At 46.5% G+C, this 18,663-nt stretch overlaps 1 protein-coding gene across 7 annotated transcripts in view; it reads right to left on the bottom strand.

The window, feature by feature from the left end:
- Nucleotides 1–18,663, bottom strand: part of MYBL1 (MYB proto-oncogene like 1) — a 673,529-nt gene that overhangs the window by 300,188 nt on the left and 354,678 nt on the right. For all 7 annotated transcript variants that reach the window (XM_078687219.1, XM_078687216.1, XM_078687217.1 and 4 more), the window contains one exon: nt 6,655–7,020. In XM_078687219.1, the coding sequence (XP_078543345.1) occupies nt 6,655–7,020 (366 nt within the window). The remainder of the gene's footprint in view (nt 1–6,654; nt 7,021–18,663) is intronic.

Genomic DNA, 18,663 nt, shown 5'->3' with positions numbered 1-18,663 from the left:
CCTCATGGGCAAATCTATTTGAAGAGCTTAATGGGATAGCCAATAGACGCTTCAAAAATTTGTTCTCAGTGGTTTGTATTATGTCAGGGCTTTCAGTTCCCCAAACCCCTGCCCCATAGGTAGCTACCGACACACATTTCGCATTATACAAAGATTTTAAATGATCAACGGGTTTTTGACCCAGCTTCCCACAGAAACGAAACAGACCTTCAATAGAGCGACTAGCGCTCTGTACTCGGGTCTTCATTAAAGGGGCCCAACTTAATTTGTTATTGAAAAGGTTTCCCAAATAATTAAAATTTTCCACCTTTTCAATAATGGCACTATCTACTACAAACTTTCTGGTTTTTGTGCCCTTTGGGCCACAGACCATGACAAAGGATTTAGAAAAGTTTACCTTCAGGTCTAAGTCCAACATAAAGCTATGAAAAGCATCAAGACATTGCTGCATGCTATTTCCTGTGAGTGTCATTAATACCGTATCGTCGGCATAAGAAAGCATCGGTATGCTCCTACCATTAACCTTCGGGAAATCATGGCAGTGGTCCAACAGATATTTTTCCAACCCATTAGTATAAACTAGAAACAAAAAGGGGGCTAAAATACATCCTTGACGGACACCCTCAGTCGAGGGGATGGATTTGGTTTTCTCTCCGCCTGGGCCAAACCTTATGGCTACTGTGGTTGCTTCATGGAGTCTACGTAGCAAGTGGATCAATGGTTCCTCGAAACCCATAGCATCCATCATTACCCACAGCTTGCTTCGACACACAGTGTCGAATGCACTAGAGAGGTCCATGAAGGCAAGGTGGATGGAAGAGTTCATTGCCTTCATGTATTTCCCTATAATCAAAGCCAGTTTCAGGCACTGTTCGACGGTGCCTTTCCCTTTTCGGAACCCATATTGGGAATCTACGATAAGGCCCACCGAGTCTGCCCATGTTTCTAGTCTGGCTAAAATGACCCTACCCAATATCTTGCATGATGCATCAATTAGGGAGATTGGACGATAGCATCGGGGATCAGATCTGTTGCCTTTCTTGAAAATCGGCACCACTACTGCCTCCTTCCATGAAGTTGGAATACGGCTGATAATAACTGCTCTAAATACATTTAACAAAAGTGGAGCCCAAATCTTAATATTGTACTTAAAAAAGTCCAATGGGACTAAATCAGGACCAGGAGCTTTTAATGATATGCCTTTCAACAAAGCATCTTCCACTTCTTGCAGGTTGAGTGATAAGCTCAGGGACAGAGAGGATTGCGGGACCACCAAATCCCTACGGTCTCCTATTAAAGGATCATTAGATAAAATTCCATGTGGATTAAAAACATCCCCAAAATGTAACTCCCATGTTTCACATGCAATCTGCATCGTGATATTATCCTTGCCATTACTTATAAAAAGGGGGCGATTAATTACATCCCAGAAAAGCCTACTATCCTTCAATTCTGAGGCCTTTTCTAGGTCTTCCCAAGCTTGATTTTTTAAATCCAGCTTCCTTTTTCTAATGGCTTCTTTATAAGCCACTCTAGATGCCTTAACAGAACCTATGTCCCTAGGTTTTTGTTTTAATGCCACCTTCAGGGATCTATGTGTTGCCGAACATGCAGCATCAAACCATCTGGGCCCTGGCCTTTTATTTTTTCCAATTGGTTTTATGAGCCGTTCAGATACATGCCCACATAATAACTCAAAATTCTCTATAACCTTTTCAGGGTTAGCTATTGATGATAGACATGTTTCATATTCTGTGCTATATCTATTCATTATTTCGTCCTCTAGACCTGCTGCGTCTATTTTGCCCCACTTAAGAGTGATACCTTGATTTCTGTTATACTTTATAGATTGTTCCCAGACAGAGTGTTTGGGTTTAACAGGACAAAAGAGGGATAGAGTCAAAGGATTGTGGTCACTGGCAGCATTAGCAACTACCTCCAGTTTGTCAACATAATGAGTATACCCACTGGAAATAATTGCAAAATCGATGAAGCTCGTTGTACCTCTACTTCCCTGAAAAGTTGGTATCGAAGCCAAATCTGGACCAACCCAGGGTTCTACTATAGATAAATCATTTAAAATAATGATATTGTTTAAAGCGTCCCCCTGTGGTGTATGTTTGAAGTGAGTCAAAGGAAAGTCATAAGAATTTCTCAAACCACACACCTTTGAGTCCCCATGGGTGCATAATGTACAAATAAAATCACCCACCCAGATGACAAAGAGTAGGGGTTGGTCGTGGCGTGCCCTGGCTATGACCTCCTCTAACTTCAACATAACAGCTGTCTCATTATTGTCAAAGATGTTATAATACCAATTAATTAATAGCAGTGGTTCAGGAAACAAATTCAGCAACATCATCACTTGAAACCATGGTGTATCAGTTATCTTAGTAATTACAGGTTTACAAAGTTTTAACGAAATTGCTGTCATTAGACCACCTTTGGCCCTACCCGCTTGTGAAGGTACCGCTAGGGTATTGATAGCACAAAAGCCCTCAATGTTCTGAGTGGAACGGCTCCAAGTTTCCTGGAGGCACAAAATATCACAAACACCCACAAAATCTAACCATGCCTCATCCTCCAATCTAGGAGCAAGCCCCGCAATATTCCAAGAGATTAAACACACCCTTGTTTCACTTTGGTTCTTTATAGCTGACTCAAATATTACCTCTGAACTTTGCCCTAGGATAGTTAGGCTTGTGGCACTTTCAGTATTGGTACCAGCCTTCGGGGCTTGGGGGTTAGAAGCACGATCGTCACTCATGGGAACATTTCCCCATAAGTTATCGTTACGACTTTTTCCCTTCTCCCTCTGGCTGGACTCTCCTTCTGTCAGGTCATTAACAGGGGAAATTTGTAGTGGTCAGTCTTGCTCATCCATGCCCACAAGTGGGTCAAAGCGGTTTCTTAAGGGAATGTTATTTGGGAACCACCCCGCCACCTCCTGCGGGCAGCTAAACATGTTGGTATTAGGTGCCCCTTGCCACCAGATATGCTGGCTATACCCCTCAGGCCTGTTTGTTATCCGTCTGGTGTTCTGGACAATAGTCCATGGACCTTCCTTAGCTAGATGGTTTCTTGGAGGATAAAAAAAGCTAAGGGGTCTCAGGACTATTGTGAGATTAGCTTCATACGATGGACGTGCACATAAGTACTGTGCTGTATGAGGATCAGCAAAACTAACCACAATACAATCACCTGGCATGGACTTGGGGGTAGGTCCAATCCAAGGCACTCTTCGAACCATTAACACACTGCTTCTTTGTTGGACAGGAAGCTGTGTGTTGGAATTAAGCCAGTGAGTGACTTTATTTTTCAGGGAGTGGTGATTCTCCTGGGAATGCTGGCCCAACTCGGGGACACCGGCTAATATGATGACATAAGGTCCAACTTCTGGTGGAAGGTCAATAAAACCTCCACGAAAGTTGGGACGATTAGATGGCCGCTGAGAGTTATGGGTTTGCTTTATAGGGTGTTGTGAGGCAGCTCGTGGGTTTGGATTCTGCCTATGTGCTGGATTAGGCAAAGGACATAATTTTGGTGCAGCAGAACTAGGAGTTAATGCAGTCTGATTTATAACAGTAGTACGTGGCTTCGGTATTGGTTTGACTGTTGGCAAGGGGATAGCAAAGTTTTGGGGTATCTGTACGGGTAGTGGTAAGGGTGCTAGTTCATTTGGCTGAGGGGATGGTTCCCTTTCACGTGGATATTTAGCTTCCATTTCTTTTAGGCTCAAACTGGCCAGAGTAACTATGGTTCTATCCATTTCTAAGAGGTTATTCTCTATACGAGAAAGCCTCAATTCCAAAGGAGTAAGTAGTTGTTTTAACGTAACCCAGACCGTTTTGAGGAATTCTTCGTCTCCCCCTCTATCATTTGTTGATCCACACAACTGCCCCACTTGGTCGTTCGCTCCAATCGACTCAGGAGAGGCAACCAGGATGCTAGCATCCGCTGAAGTGTTTAAATTCGGAGCGGCTATTCCACCCAGAATACCTGGGTTAGTTTTCATACTGTAATCCTTTAACCCCAAAGATCCCAGTGCCCTTCTACTATTGAAAAACTGTGATCTGGCAATTTTCGCTTTTTTACGTGCATGTACGGCCCTGGCTATACATTTCTTTTTGTAAATTGCAGCTTTCCTAGTCCTACCTAAATTCATAGGTTGATTAATTTTAGGGGGATACAGGGTGCCTGACATGCCAGATAGTAGGACAGAATCCTTAGTTGGTTCCAATGGAATGGGTAAGGGGATCGAAGGGGGTATTAGGGGAGTAGGGGAAGGGGCTTGATGGATAGCAGCCGTGATCAACAAAGGCCTTGGACCTGCTATATGCTCGGGGGTACGTGCTAAAGCAATATTCCCCATGGAAGATTTTCTAGTACTAGCTAGATGCTCAGATAGCCTTCGTGCAGCTTCAAGATCCAGTGAGACCCTGTGCTGCATTTTGTTAATTTCCTCATCAATGGCTAAATTAGTTTTAACTAGAAAATCATCCAGTGTCCGATTAGAGTTACTCGCGGCCATGGGAGTTTTGCTCCGACTACCTCGTGAGCACATTATACAGATTAATAAAAGCACAATAAATAATTAAATATTTAAAAAATACCACCAATAAGAACTGTATAATGCACCAGCCAAGGAACGTGGCCCAGCCCAGTCCTCTTAGTCCTCGAACGGCCTCAAACGGCCCAGTCTTTGCCCTGTCTTCGCCCGGGCTGCGTCCCGCGCTGCGGGAGGTTTACTAAGTTAAAAAGGGGCGTGTAGGGCGGGGGGCGGGCCAGCAGGGAGAGCGGACCGTTAGCTGGTGATTGGTCTCGCAGGGACTCCTGGTTCCTGGAGTCCCTGCACGCTCGCAGCCCCGCTGGCGCCTCGCACCTCTTACCGCACAAGGCTTTGTGTCCAGCTGAAATGCCCCCTGCGTCTCTCCCCAGCGAAGCGGCACCCGCGGAGCGGGTGCGGCGAGATGTGGGTCCCGGTTAAGAAGAGAAAGGGAGTCGCTGTAGTCCCGGTTAAATGCCTCCGTGTAGAAATATGGCTCACAGGGGAACAGATTGGGACGTTGATTTTAAGCCTCAGCAGGGCGGGGGGCGGGCCAGCAGGGAGAGCGGACCGTTAGCTGGTGATTGGTCTCGCAGGGACTCCTGGTTCCTGGAGTCCCTGCACGCTCGCAGCCCCGCTGGCGCCTCGCACCTCTTACCGCACAAGGCTTTGTGTCCAGCTGAAATGCCCCCTGCGTCTCTCCCCAGCGAAGCGGCACCCGCGGAGCGGGTGCGGCGAGATGTGGGTCCCGGTTAAGAAGAGAAAGGGAGTCGCTGTAGTCCCGGTTAAATGCCTCCGTGTAGAAATATGGCTCACCCATTTGAAACGGGACGCTGCTTGGGTGTGCTCCCAGCACTCAAAGTCAAGCACTTGTTGGTAAGCAAAATAACAAAATCGTGTAGACCACTTATCATAAGACCTATTACACAGTTCTTCACGTTAAAATATCCAGTCTTTGCAAGAATGAGAAAATGAGGCTCAAGCATCACATGGACACACTACCAGGGACTTCCAAGTTTACATCGAAGTTGGAGTTTAAAAGCTAAAACGTGAAAGAAATCATGAAATAAACAATAGAACACTTAAATCAATTCCTACTGTGAATGGGTTCAGTTAGGTAATAAAGTACCTAGAGAAAAAAGTCCTTTACTGCAGTATCAAGGACAGAACAGGACTAAACAAGTCACCCAGTGACCTGGAGAATTAGACATCAGTGCAGGGATGGTAATGAATACTGAAACTGAAGAGAGGATTTGAGATTGGAGTTTTATGGCAAAGAATGGGAATCAAATTTAGTTTAGGAGAGTCTCCATGAGTCTGGTACAAAGCAGGTAGGGAAATGTCTTAAACCCTTTCAATTTGAACTGCTTGTCATTTCGGTGAGGTGTAGATAATTTGGTGCGAGTCTTACTGACTTTGGAAAAAACTATCACCATAAAAATAACTAGATTATAAGAGGCAGCAGTCTTAACTACTTGGTCAACTCTTCTGAGGTCCTGCTTGTGAACCAGCACCCTTCCTGACACTATACAGGCTATATCTGGCAGGAACATATGACAGAACATCCTCCTTTCAAGCCCCCAGACAGAAACCTCATATTTGCGGCTCTAGATTATCTACCACTAACTACAGAGAGCAGATATTTCTCAAATCTGCCTGGAGTGACATATAACAACTCATCCATTAAAAATGACAGGAGTTGTTATATGTTAAGTAATAATGAAAGGCATAATACCACATCTACAGTAAAAAGGGATGATATCCAATCATGCAATTTATAAATGCTCAAGTGCAGGTACAAAAAGCAGGTTCCAGTACATACTGTTTATTATAAATCTGAAAAGGGTGTAAACGCAAACCTTACATGTTGGGAGTTGGCATGACTGTAGGCATGCAATGTTACCAGTTGCAGACCACTTTTAAGTTTACCAGTTTATGAGCTTCAGGTCACACCAAGAGGTGGTAAAGAAGGAATACATTTCATAAATATCTGGGATTTGTCCATTACAATCTCATCTGAATTACATATTATTACAAAACAATAAAAACAAACTTCTTTTTACCACTTTCTTAGCCTTAAATTAATGTATGGCACATGCACATCTTACCTGTGATGGGGAAAATGGTAGTGCTTTCACTGGAGTGTTTTTTAGTGCAATATTGCCAGTATCACTGAATGAGCCATCATTCAATTCACTAACAGGGGAACGTCCAGGTCGCATTTTTCTTTTTTTCCTTAAAATCGTAGGTGGTGTGCTGAACTTGGCCATGATGGGGGATGTGGAAGGAATGATCTCACTCTCTTCTCTGCTTGAACAGTTTTTAACCTCTGCTACGAGGTTGCCATTAATTTGGCACTCTATAGCCTCCTCACCATGTTGAATCTGAATTAGCTTTATAGGTGTGTGCTGAGTCGGAGAAATTGCAGCATCTGATATTTCAAAGCTGGTGACATCACTCCATGCAACAGGATCCTATGTAGAAAAGCAGATTATGCATTACACCATAAGGCAGGCTAACAAATTACACATTTGTTGATGTTCGACAATTCTCATCTAGCATGATTTACATGTCTGGGTCTTATTCTACGTAGGCTGAACCCCAAGTAGGTTCCTCCTATTCCACAAACCAATGAAGGCCACATCAGCCCACTCACAATCAAGCAGAGCTGTGCAGAGACTATATGAAACCAATGATGCAGCAAATGTACAGTTTGTAACAACGTAAAATCAAGTAAAGAACAAGTTATTTACCTTTGATAAGGATCTTTCTGGTGGGTATTTTATCTAACAACAGATTCCTCACCTCGTAAATATTCCCCAGGCATCAGACTGGATTCAGAAACATTGAAGAAGTTCCTCTGCACGCCGGTGGGAGGCATTGTGTTTCTCCTCGCCAACATTGTTCCACTCCGGAAGTGATGAGCGAAGCCACAATAAAGCACTACCACTGTACACATATGTTAGTTGCTTTCTAGGCTGTCCAAACCGACAGACACAGAGCCCAACAGCAGATTGGCATGACCAGTGTGCCGATCTCTAGACTTGGGACCTTTTAAAATGGAAAAAAAGTCCAGTTCACAGAATAGAGTAGGTAGGAGAGTCGGCAAGGAATCTACAGTTCGAGTATCTACCAAAAAAATCACTACCGAAAGTAAGTAACTTGTTCTTCTGATCGATATTTCTAACTGCAGATTTCTCACCTTGTGAATCGATACCATAGTGTTACCTCCCAAATGTGGCAGGTATGTGAACTGGCTCAGACAAAAAGTCCTGCAGAACCAAGTGGGCAAAATGCTCCTCTCAATAGACCTGACTATCGAGGCAGTATTGCTTTCAGAATTGTATGTGCCGACCCCCACATAGCCATCTGACAAATGTCCAGGGCAGGCACTCCATGTGCTAATGCAGTGATTGCAGTTGTAGCTCTCGTGAAATGTGCCCATAGGCCTTCCAGAAGCTGCTTCTTCACCAACGCACAGAAGATCCTAATGCAGTAAAAAAAAATCCACTGAGAGGTATTCTGCTTTTCCACTGCTTTGCCTCCTATGCTCTGGAAAACTCTACAAAGAGTTTATCGCCCACACAATGTTCCCTGGTATGATCATCATGAAAACTCAGAGCCCTCATAGGGTCCAAATTATGGAGTCTCTTCTCTTCAGCGGGGTACAGTGGTGCATGAATTCTGGAAGGGTGATAGTCTACCCGACATGAACATGAAAAGATGTAACTACTTTCACAAAAGGGAAGCCTGTGGGACCACATCACCAACTGCTGTGGGAAGAAAGTAGTATAAGGAGGAATAACAGAAGAGGCCTGCAGTTTGCTCACATGTCTAGCTGATGTTATGGCAATGAGAAAGACAGTCTTCTGCATCGGACGTCTCAAGGGACAACTGTGCAGGGATTCAAGAAGGGTGCACATCAAAAAAGTGATGACTCCGATCAAGTTTCATTGAGGCATCCCAAAGGGATTTGGTGGAAATAAGTGTTACAAACCTTTTCAAACTTTCATCACAACAGAGGATTTGAATAAAGAAGGCTAAATCGGCAGAAAATCTGAAAGAGAGAATTAGTAGCCCTTAGGAGTGCCCAAAGCAAGTGTTCGCTGGGCTAGAGACAGGACAAACAACAACACTTCTGACTACTTTGCCTATTAGGGGTCAATTTGGGCTGCACCAATCCACAAATGTGTCCCAATGACTGGCATGTACCGATTTTATGGAGGAACACCTTGCAGTCAAGATTACTTCACCGATCTCAAGTGGCAGGATGAAGTAGGTCAAATGTCACTGCTCATTCTCAAAGCATGGAGATGCAAATTGAAAACTCGATACAATCCAGAGTACCCTGTCGCTTCAACAGAAGATCCTTCGAAAGCACCAGCTGGAGCGACACACAGGTGCTCATGCCCAGGAGTTTGGGTACAACACTCTTAGCCCAATCAGGTGCCCCTAGGATGACTTGAATCAGGTTGTTCCTGATATGCTTCAGAACTCAACTCACAACAGTGAGTGGTGGGAAGGCATACAGGAATACAGAGCTTCAGTCTAGATGGAAAGTCTCAGAGCTGCTTCAGAAACTCCAGTGCACAAAAGTGCTGACATTGCGCATTCTTAGTGGTGGCGTAAAGATCTAACCCGAGTGCTCTCCTTTGCTGGGAGACGCTCTGTGCCACCTGCAGGTACAGCTGCCATTCAGGATCGGCTAGGGGCAAGCGGCTGAGTTTGTCCGGCATGTAGGGAGAGGGCTCTGCCACTGACCCAATCGCAGTCGCGCAGCCATGACTGCGGACTCCTCTGAAAACTCGATACAATCTAACAGATTTCCTAGAGGCTGCACACACAGGGATTTGATGTCTCATTGCAGAGCCCCCATTTGCCACCCGATGTGTTTCCCTAGCAGGATGCAGGAGCAAAAAACGACAAGAGCCTCAGAGTTATCCGTACTGAGATCCAGGACCAAAGCTAATACATTGAGATCTCTGCCCGGGAATCCTGGTCTCTGCATTCTGGGGGAAAGACCCAAAACTGTATCATATCCATCCAAAATTGCTCAGGTGAAAGTTTTCAAAGTAGTCAAGTGTAACTTCGGCACATTGATAATGAACACTAAAGATTTTAGAAGGTTTGCTGTTTAGAGGTGGTTGACGACTGCCTGAGGTGAGCCCGACTTCAACAGTTGGTCATCGAGGTATGGGAAGACTGGTATTCCCAGGCTCTGCAGTTGGGCTGGGGCCACCACCATCACCTTTGTGAAGTTGCAAGGTGCATTAAATAGGCCGGAGGGGAGCACAGTGAACTGAAAGTGCTCCTTGCTTACCTGAAACTGCAGGTAACGTCTGTAGGGCTGCAGAACAGGGATGGGAAAATATGCGTTCTGCAATCTCGAATTACAAATGAAGTGAGGGTCTGGTCCGCTGTTCATTTCTGTATTGTGTTGAACTGATTATGGGATAACACCAATCGGTAGGACTTGTTTAAAACAGTGTGTGCACTCAGTGTACATTGTTACTGATTTGGAGGTTACAGTTTTTTGAGTAGGCGTAAGGCATGTTGCACCCTACAGGTGATGCAACATTTTGACCAAATAAGGTGTATTTGCGATTATTGTTTTTTTGTTTGTAGCACAAATTAAAATGATCTTGCATTTGCACATATACTTATCAAGACAAATATTTCTTCGGCTATATGACTGACGTGGTGAGTGGATTTCCTTTATTTTTTTCACATTTTACACTTCCTTTACTACCCTTCTAGCACATACCAATTGGCAAGGCCGTGTGTGTTGGGGAGAGGGGTGATTCTTGGATTTTATTTCACTTGGTGATGTAGAGGCAATTTGGAATATGTCAGAAATGGGTGTATTATTGAATGAACCCTTTTATGTAATTTGTGGATACTGGATTATGGTTTAATTGTTTTGATTTATCAAGCGGAAATATTTTATTGAGATTCATTTTCCACAAGTGTACTATTGGGTTCCCACCAGGGAGGATTGTTTGGTAAATTAGCATGTGGAGAATTTGGTGAAGGTTATCATAATGAATATTTTGGAATGTATGTATTGGGTTTGATAAGATAACTTAAAATTAGTTGTGTTCTGTGTGCCTTAAGCCGTGATGAAGTCGAAGGCATATAATGCCAGTACAAATAAACAAGTGTTGGCTAAAGACTTAAAGCACATAATTAAAAAGTCATAAGGTTGGACAATTTTGTTGCACACTATTAATTACAGTGTTCTCAAAGGTATTTTCAATAACAGCTATTATTGGTTATTGAAGGCTGTGTGTGGTGACCATCTTTTTTTTTAGAGCACCAAAGGTTGGATGAGATGCACACAGATGGACTTCTAATGTAACCGTGGGTGCGTGCCTGACATCAATACCCTGCCACCTAGTGATGTAAATGTAAATGTCCAGTATTTGTAAAGTGCGAACAATTACCCGAAGGTGTCAAGGCGCTGGGGGCCGTCGGGAAGATTAAGCGAGCTATTGCCCAGAGTAACATGGTGGTGGGCAGAGCCCTGCCGCCGGAGCCGGGGATAGAACCGTGATCCTCAGTGTCCAGCGTCAATCACCCTGGCCGCTGCGCCACACCTCTTTTAGTGATGCATAATTGGCAGAATAAAGAGGTTTTTAGATGGCAGCTGCAGGGAAAGAAACTGGTGTTTGGGCAGCTCATTGCTCCTAGGGGCCTGGACACGGTCAGTCTGCTCCTCGACCTTGAAAGGACTGGGAGGCCTGTTGCTGCTGAGATGCATATTGTTTCTGCCTATTCGGATAGCCCTTCCCGAAGCCTCGAAAAGGGCACTGCTCTTGTGTCAGCTGCTGAAGTGGCGAAGCTAAGCTCATAAAGCGGGCAGTGGCCTTTCTGTCTCTGAATCATTCAAGGGCTGAGTCCCTCGACACTGCAAAAAGCTTAGAGCTGTCAAAGGGCATGTCCATGAGGGACTGTTGTACGTCAGATAAGAAGACCATGGAGAGAATCCAGGTGTAGTGCCTAAGCAACAAGCTAGTACCCACAACCCTATCCAAGCAGTAGGTAGTGTCCAGAAGAGATATGATTGAGTATTTCGCAGCATCCTGTCCATCAACATGAGCTTCTGTAAGGTTGGACAGAGGTCCTCTGGTATAGCTGGACAGACATAGAGGTGTGGCGCCGCGGCCAGGGCGACTGACACTGGAATCTGGGGACCACGGTTCGATCCCCGGCTCCGGCGGCAGGTTAGCCCAGCACCATGTGACTCTGGGCAATAGCTCGCTTAATCTTCCCGACGGCCCCCAGCGCCTAGAGACCCTTACGGGTGATTGTGCGCTTTACAAATGTGGACTTTACATAGGATGGGAACTTCTGTCAACACATTTGTTTTAACTGCTTGAATGGATACGGAAAGGTCCGGCACCTCAGCCGTTCGTTGAATGACTTTCAAAAGAAGCAGACTCCTTAGTGTACATAGGCTTAACTGAGGAGAGGCCTATGCCTGGTGAAGTGCCCATACCACTGGCATTATGGAGGCCAATAAATAAGTTAGCATTTTCATCATATTGTTTTCATCGTCATTAAGAGTGAGAATGAGGTTCAGGTTGTTTACGGTGGCGTTGAGCATGGTGCCAACGTTTGAATTATGGGTGGCGCCGAGGCTGAAGCTGGCAGCATTGATCTAGAGGAAGGGATTGGTCTCCGTGGGGAATCAAGGGGCACAGTCTGTGCCGAGGAATGACTCGCAAACAGTAAAAATACTGGAGACCCCCACAGATATTGGGGCCTGAAGGTGCTCCAGAGGGATCCAGTATGGCACCAAAGATTTCTTAGTCATGGCCACCTGTAGCCGCTGAAGCTTTTGTAGCGACACGGTCTATTCAGGAAAATGCCAAAGCAAGATTAGTATCTAAATTGGATCTACATGGGGTGAGAACAACTACATGGCCTAGAGGTGCCAGGAATGATGCGTAACTCTGAGTGGCAAAACAAATGTTAAAATGTTTTAAATGTTTATTGTGTGACTTTAGAATTACCTGAGCCCATGACCTCGATGAAGATCCGCTATGGGAACAGCCTCAGTAGCTTTGCCGTGCTCTTGATGTCGACCAGGATGGCCGGGCCTTTGACCATGAAAGCTTTTTGAAATGGTGCAGTTCGGTGACTGTGAGGTTTCTCTCGCTGTCAGATGGCGTTCTTGTTCACCTTCGCGGGCAGCACAGACACAAGGCTGAGTTGTGTTTGAAGCAAAGGCACCATAAGCAGGGGTCATGGGTGTCAGTTACCATTATTTGTTGGGTGCAGTCACAGAATAGTGTAAACGTGTGGTTTTAGGGGATTAAACGGTCTGCACACTCAAGCAATTTAGTGGGAAAACATTTTCTGTCAGATATAACAGAAATCAAGCTGTGATCCGTGTAGGCGTGGAAAGAAAGGAACTGATGTCAGCATGCGGAGGTGGCACGGATTTAAGGGTCTTGATGTCATATCCGGGGCGAGACATACCCAATGCTGAGCCACACGACGGCACCTGTCAACACCCAAGGAAATTGCTATTAAAATTTCAGGATCTAGTTTGGTGCATGGGAAAAATTCACAAGGTGAGGAATCTGCAGCAAAAAGTCCCTATCAGAACAACTGTTATGCATAAAATCAGGAATACCAAGCACCACAAATAAAGACCCTTGGGTCAGCATATAAAATCTAGGTCAGATCGCCAAGGACAATAACAGCATACGTCAACGCTTTCAAAGGCAGCAAGAGGTGATGTACAAATTGCGACATCTGTTTCCCTACAACTTTTCACGAAGGGGCAGGGAGTGGGGGACTAAATCCCTATAGGAAAACTGTGACACCTTTGGATAGAGATTAGACTGGGCACTTCCAAACCAAACCTGGAGCAAAAATCAGGAAAAGGTGTAAAATCCTCACAGAGGATCACAATAGGCAAAAGTAACAAGACCCAGATGAGCAGCAATAACTGCAAGCAAAAGAGATGCAATCCAGCACTTGAAGAAAGTCAGCAAAGCAGAGCAACATGAGATGGCATTCAGTGAAGGAGTACCTTACTGGAATCTAAGGCAGTTAAGTATTCAGGGTAGAGAGGAAAAGCGAAGGCATAATGAACAAGTTACTTACCTTCGGTAGCGATATATCTGTAAGAAACATTAGTTAGTTATAGATTCATTACCTTAGAATTACCCCTATGCGCAGAAAGGATCCGCAAAGTTTTTTCATCAGCAGTACCTCTGCACGTCGGAAGGTGGCATCGGTCAGCTCCGCGTCAGTCGTTGGAGTCGTGGTTGCCGGGATGACGTTGCGGTAGCTATTTAGATGCCGCACTCGCGCGCTGACGTCAGTTCTGTACACGATTTTCTGCACCAAAAACGCAGAGCCGTGCAAGACACTGATCACTGGTGCACAAAACTAGAGCCCTGAAAAGGACATCCTTAACCCTTGAAATAAGTTCGCAGAGCAGGGAGGATGGGTGGGGCGGTAAGGAATCTATAACTAATTAATGTTTCTTACAGAAATATTGTTACCGAAGGTAAGTAACTTGTTCATCTGAAAGAAACACGTTAGTTTTAGATTCCTTACCTTAGAATAGATACCCAGCAATACCAACCCCAGTCCTGGAGTCCTGGAGTCCTGGATAACAGAACGACCAAAGAAGCTATCTCTCCGGACTTGATTGTTAAGGCAGAAGTGTTTGGTAAAGGTGTGCAACAAAGCCCACGTAGCTGCCTGACAGAGGAACTCCACGTCCCAAGGCAGTAGTTGCTGCCGTCGCCCTGGTGGAATGGGTGCGCAGCCCCACTGGTGGCTCCTTCTTTGCCAGAGAATAACAGGCTTTGATACACAAAATGACCCATCTGGAGATAGTCCGCTTGTGTACGACCAGACCTTTTTTGGCACCCACGTAGCCAACAAAGAGCTGGTCATCCACCCGGTACTGTTTTGTGTGATCCAGGTAAAAGAAAACTGCGCGTTTTGGGTCCAGACGGTATAGCCTCTCCTCCTCTTTCGAAAGATGAAGGCGGCGGAAAGAAGGTGGGCAAAGTGATGGTCTGCCCGATGTGAAAGGCAGTGACAACCTAGGGCAGGAAGGATAGACGACTCCATCGAAACCACCTTGTCTGGATGGTCAGACAGGAAAGGAGGCTTGGAGGAAAGGGCCTGGAGTTCACTCACCCACCTGGCAGATGTAATGGCTACCAGGAAATCAGTTTTAAGCGTCAGAAGCCTTAAAGGACAGTTGTGAAGCGGCTCAAAGGAAGCGCACATTAAAAAAGTTAAGACTATAGCACTCCCACACCTTGAATTGTATTATTGGGCAGCACACCTTAAGGTGATTAACCACTGGATACACATAGCACAAGATGACCCCGCATACCTAGCTGATAGGAGGCAACTAGGCATAAACACCCTGCTAGCACCGCTTTATAATAAAGGTCTGTTAACAAAATTGAGAGGCCCGACCAAACATACGGTCTCTATATGGCATAAAGCCCAGAGGCGACTAGCATGGGAGGGAGTAATTACCAAGCTCACACCATTATGGGATACCAAGGCCCTAGGCACTCTACGACGCAGTAAGGGGTTTGACCGGTGGGACGACATTGGGATCTCTACGGTAGGAGATCTGTGGACGAGAGATGGGGTGATCACATTTGAGGCCCTGAGGGAACAGTACGAAATGGGAACAACTGAAACGTATAGATATGTACAAATCAGACATGCACTCCTATCGGTACTAGAACCAGGCACAACGATCCCAGAATCGGCTCCGTTAGAGGACCGGTTGCTTACAGACTACATGGAAGCGAGTGCTACCTCCCTCACCTACCGTAAACTGTTAAATAACCTACCGGACCCACTGGTAAGATTGAAAGAACGCTGGGAAGACGAGATCGGGGAAATGGATGAGGCAAACTGGAATGCAGCCTTGGCTTCACCCAGGGAGGCGGGTATATCCACACGTTTTAGATTAGTGCAGTATAAAATACTACACAGGGTCTACTATACCCGCACAACACTACACAGAATCCAGAGGGCCGAGCACCCATACTGTCTGAGGAACTGTGGGGAGGAAGGTACGCTGTTCCACACGTTGTGGTCCTGTCCCTATATTCAGGACTATTGGAGGCGTGTGTCACGCACGGTGGGCCAGACCTTGCAAAACACGTTCACACCTGCACCCCGGGTTTGCCTACTGAATGTGTGGGACCCGACGGACCTGACACCGCATGGGAGGAGATGGGTGATAATTGGTATGATGCTGGCTAAACGTGACATAGCAATGAACTGGGGGGCGAGCAACACCCCGACCCTGACCCAATGGTGTAGAAACATGGATATGTTAATGATGACTGAAAGAGCAGTTTATCAACAGAGGAATAACCCACGTAAATGGAATAAGATATGGTCTCCATGGAATGTATATAGGGGGGAGATCTGTGAGCCACTACCTGAAGATGAAGACATGGATAGTGAAGAGGAGGATGAGGGACTAGAATAAGAGGGAGGAGTGAGGGGTGGGGGGGGACATGTGGGACGGCGGGAGGCAGGAGCCTCATGAATGTATATGTTGATAACTCCATAGTTGAGACAAAAATTGCACAATGCTTTGGAAACTCATACTCGCGCAAATGTCATAATCAACGTATTGCCAATAGTAAAGTGTTGTGACCCTTTGGTTTGTAGTTATAAAAATGAAAAATGTTAATTTGAAAATTTGCATAATTGACTGTTTGCGGCTGAATGTTGAAGCCACACGGTCGAAAAGTAACTGAAGTATACATGACCTGTTTAAGCAACAATAAAAACAATTAAAAAAAAAAAAAAAGTTAAGACTAGATTCAAGTCCCACTGAGGCATAATGAAGGGAATAGAAGGATAGATTAACAACCGGGGACTTGAAAAGAGAAGACTGATCTGGAAGCCGAAGGAAGGCAGAGATGGCCGAAAGACAGCCTTTGATAGTGTCCAGAGCAGAACCCTGTTGAGCTAAAGAAAGAAGGAACAAGAGACTTCAGAAAGAGGGGCAGAAAGGTATCCACAGCCTTTGCTGTGGACAATGTGACAAACTTGTTCCACCGGCAGGCGTATACCGTTTTAGTGGAGGGAGGCCTGGCTGGCAAGATTACATCGCAGGTCAAAAGACGGCAACTGCCACAGCTCAATCTCCACGCAAGGAGGTGGAGGCTGGACAGGTTCAAGTGGAGGACCGTCCCCTTCTGCTGCGACAGAAGATCCTCCCGAAGAGGCAGTCTGATTGGAGGCCATTTTGAGCAGCCCGGGATACCAGACTCTTCATGCCCAATCCGGAGCCACAAGAACGACTTGGGCCCGGTCTCGACTGATCTTCTTCAGCACTCTGGGCAGTAGTGGTATAGGCGGAAAGGCGTACAACAGACCGCAACTCCACTCACGGCGAAAAGCGTCGCCCAGCAAGTGCCGCGTTGGAAATTCCAACAAGCAGAATTGCTGACATGTCGCGTTCTCTTCGGTGGCGAATAGATCTAACCAAGGCTCTCCCCACTGCCGAAAGAGACCTTGCACCACCTCCGAGTGAAGATGCCATTCGTGATCCCTCATGCACCTGCGGCTGAGTTCGTCCGCCCTGGCGTTCAGAGAACCTGCCAGGTGTTGAACCACCAGGGATATGCCCTGATGTTCCAGCCATGTCCGGAGGTGCAGGGCCTCCTGACATAGGGTCCACGACATCACCCCACCCTGTTTGTTGCAGGAACCACATGGAGGTGAAGTTGTCCGCGAACACCTGCACTATGCTTCCCCGGACAGAGGGAAGGAATGCTTTCAGTGCATGACGGATCGCCCGAAGGTTGATGTGGAGCTCGGACTCCGCCAGAGACCAGAGACCTCTGATCTGCATCTCGCCCAAGTGGCCGCCCCATCCTAGAAGGGACGCGTCTTCACCACTGTGTGTTACGGTTGGGGAAGGGAGAGGGATCTGCCGTTGACCCAATCCTGGTTCGTGAGCTACCACTGCATTTGTTGTGCAGTGGCCTCCGAGATCTAGATGCAATCGGACAAATTCCCCATATGCTGCGCCCACTGGAACTTCAGGTACCATTGCGGAGCCCGCATATGCCACCTGGAATAATCGACCAGCAGGATGCAGGAGGCCATGAGGCCCAGGAGCCTAAGGGTCATCCTGACTGAAACCCGGGATAGAGGCTGAAAGATCGCAATCATAGCCCGAATATCCAGGACTCGCTGTTTGGGAGGACAGACCCGAAACCGTGTCACGTCCAGAACCGCTCCGATGAAGAGGAGCTTCTGAGAGGGAATCATGTGTGACTTTGTGGCACAATGATGGAGAACCCTAGCGAATGCAGGAGGTCTGCCATAGTCTGGAGGTGGGGGAAGACTGCTTGGGGCGAGCCCGCCTTCAACAACTAGTCGTCGAGATAGGGGGAAGACTGAAACCCCTGATTGGCGTAGATGAGCTGCGTCCACCACCATCACTTTTGTGGAAACCAGTGGGGCACTGGTAAGGCCAAAGGGGAGCACAGTAAACTGAAAATGCTGGTGGCTTAACGTGAACTGCAGGTAACGCCGGTGGGCTGGCAGGACAGGTATGTGAAAATAAGCATCCTGCAAGTCCAACGCTACCATCCAGTCTTGCGGGTTGAGGGCAGACAAGACCTGAGCAAGTGTCAACATCTTGAACTTCTCCTTTCGGAGGAAGCGGTTGACATTCCTGAGATCCAAGATAGGACGCAGGCCACTGTCCTTCTTGGGAACCAGAAAGTTGTCGGAGTAACAACCACAACCTAGTTCTGGGACAGGAACGCGCTTGATGGCTCCCTTGGCCAAGAGAGACGTAACTTCTTGCTGGAGAAGGGCCAGGTGATCCTCCAACATGCAGTGGTATTGCGGTGGGGTAGCCTCGAAGGGGAGGGAGTAGCCCCTTCGAACTATCTGCAAAACCCACCTATCCGACATGATGGTGCGGCAGTGGGGGATGTGATGGCGATTCCTGCCACCCACTGGCATTTGATGGGCCTGAAAACTCGGCCTAGGAAGGTTTAGAGGCTGCTGCAGAGGGGCGGGGGGCAGGGGGGGGTCGGAGTTGGTGACTGGCCTGCCAGCTGGACCCCCGGAACCATGCC

This window comes from Lissotriton helveticus, chromosome 4_1, assembly GCF_964261635.1.
Source record: "Lissotriton helveticus chromosome 4_1, aLisHel1.1, whole genome shotgun sequence".
NCBI lineage: Eukaryota > Metazoa > Chordata > Amphibia > Caudata > Salamandridae > Lissotriton > Lissotriton helveticus.
Note: the sequence above shows the minus strand (reverse complement) of the source record. Positions and strands in the feature narration are given on the sequence as shown.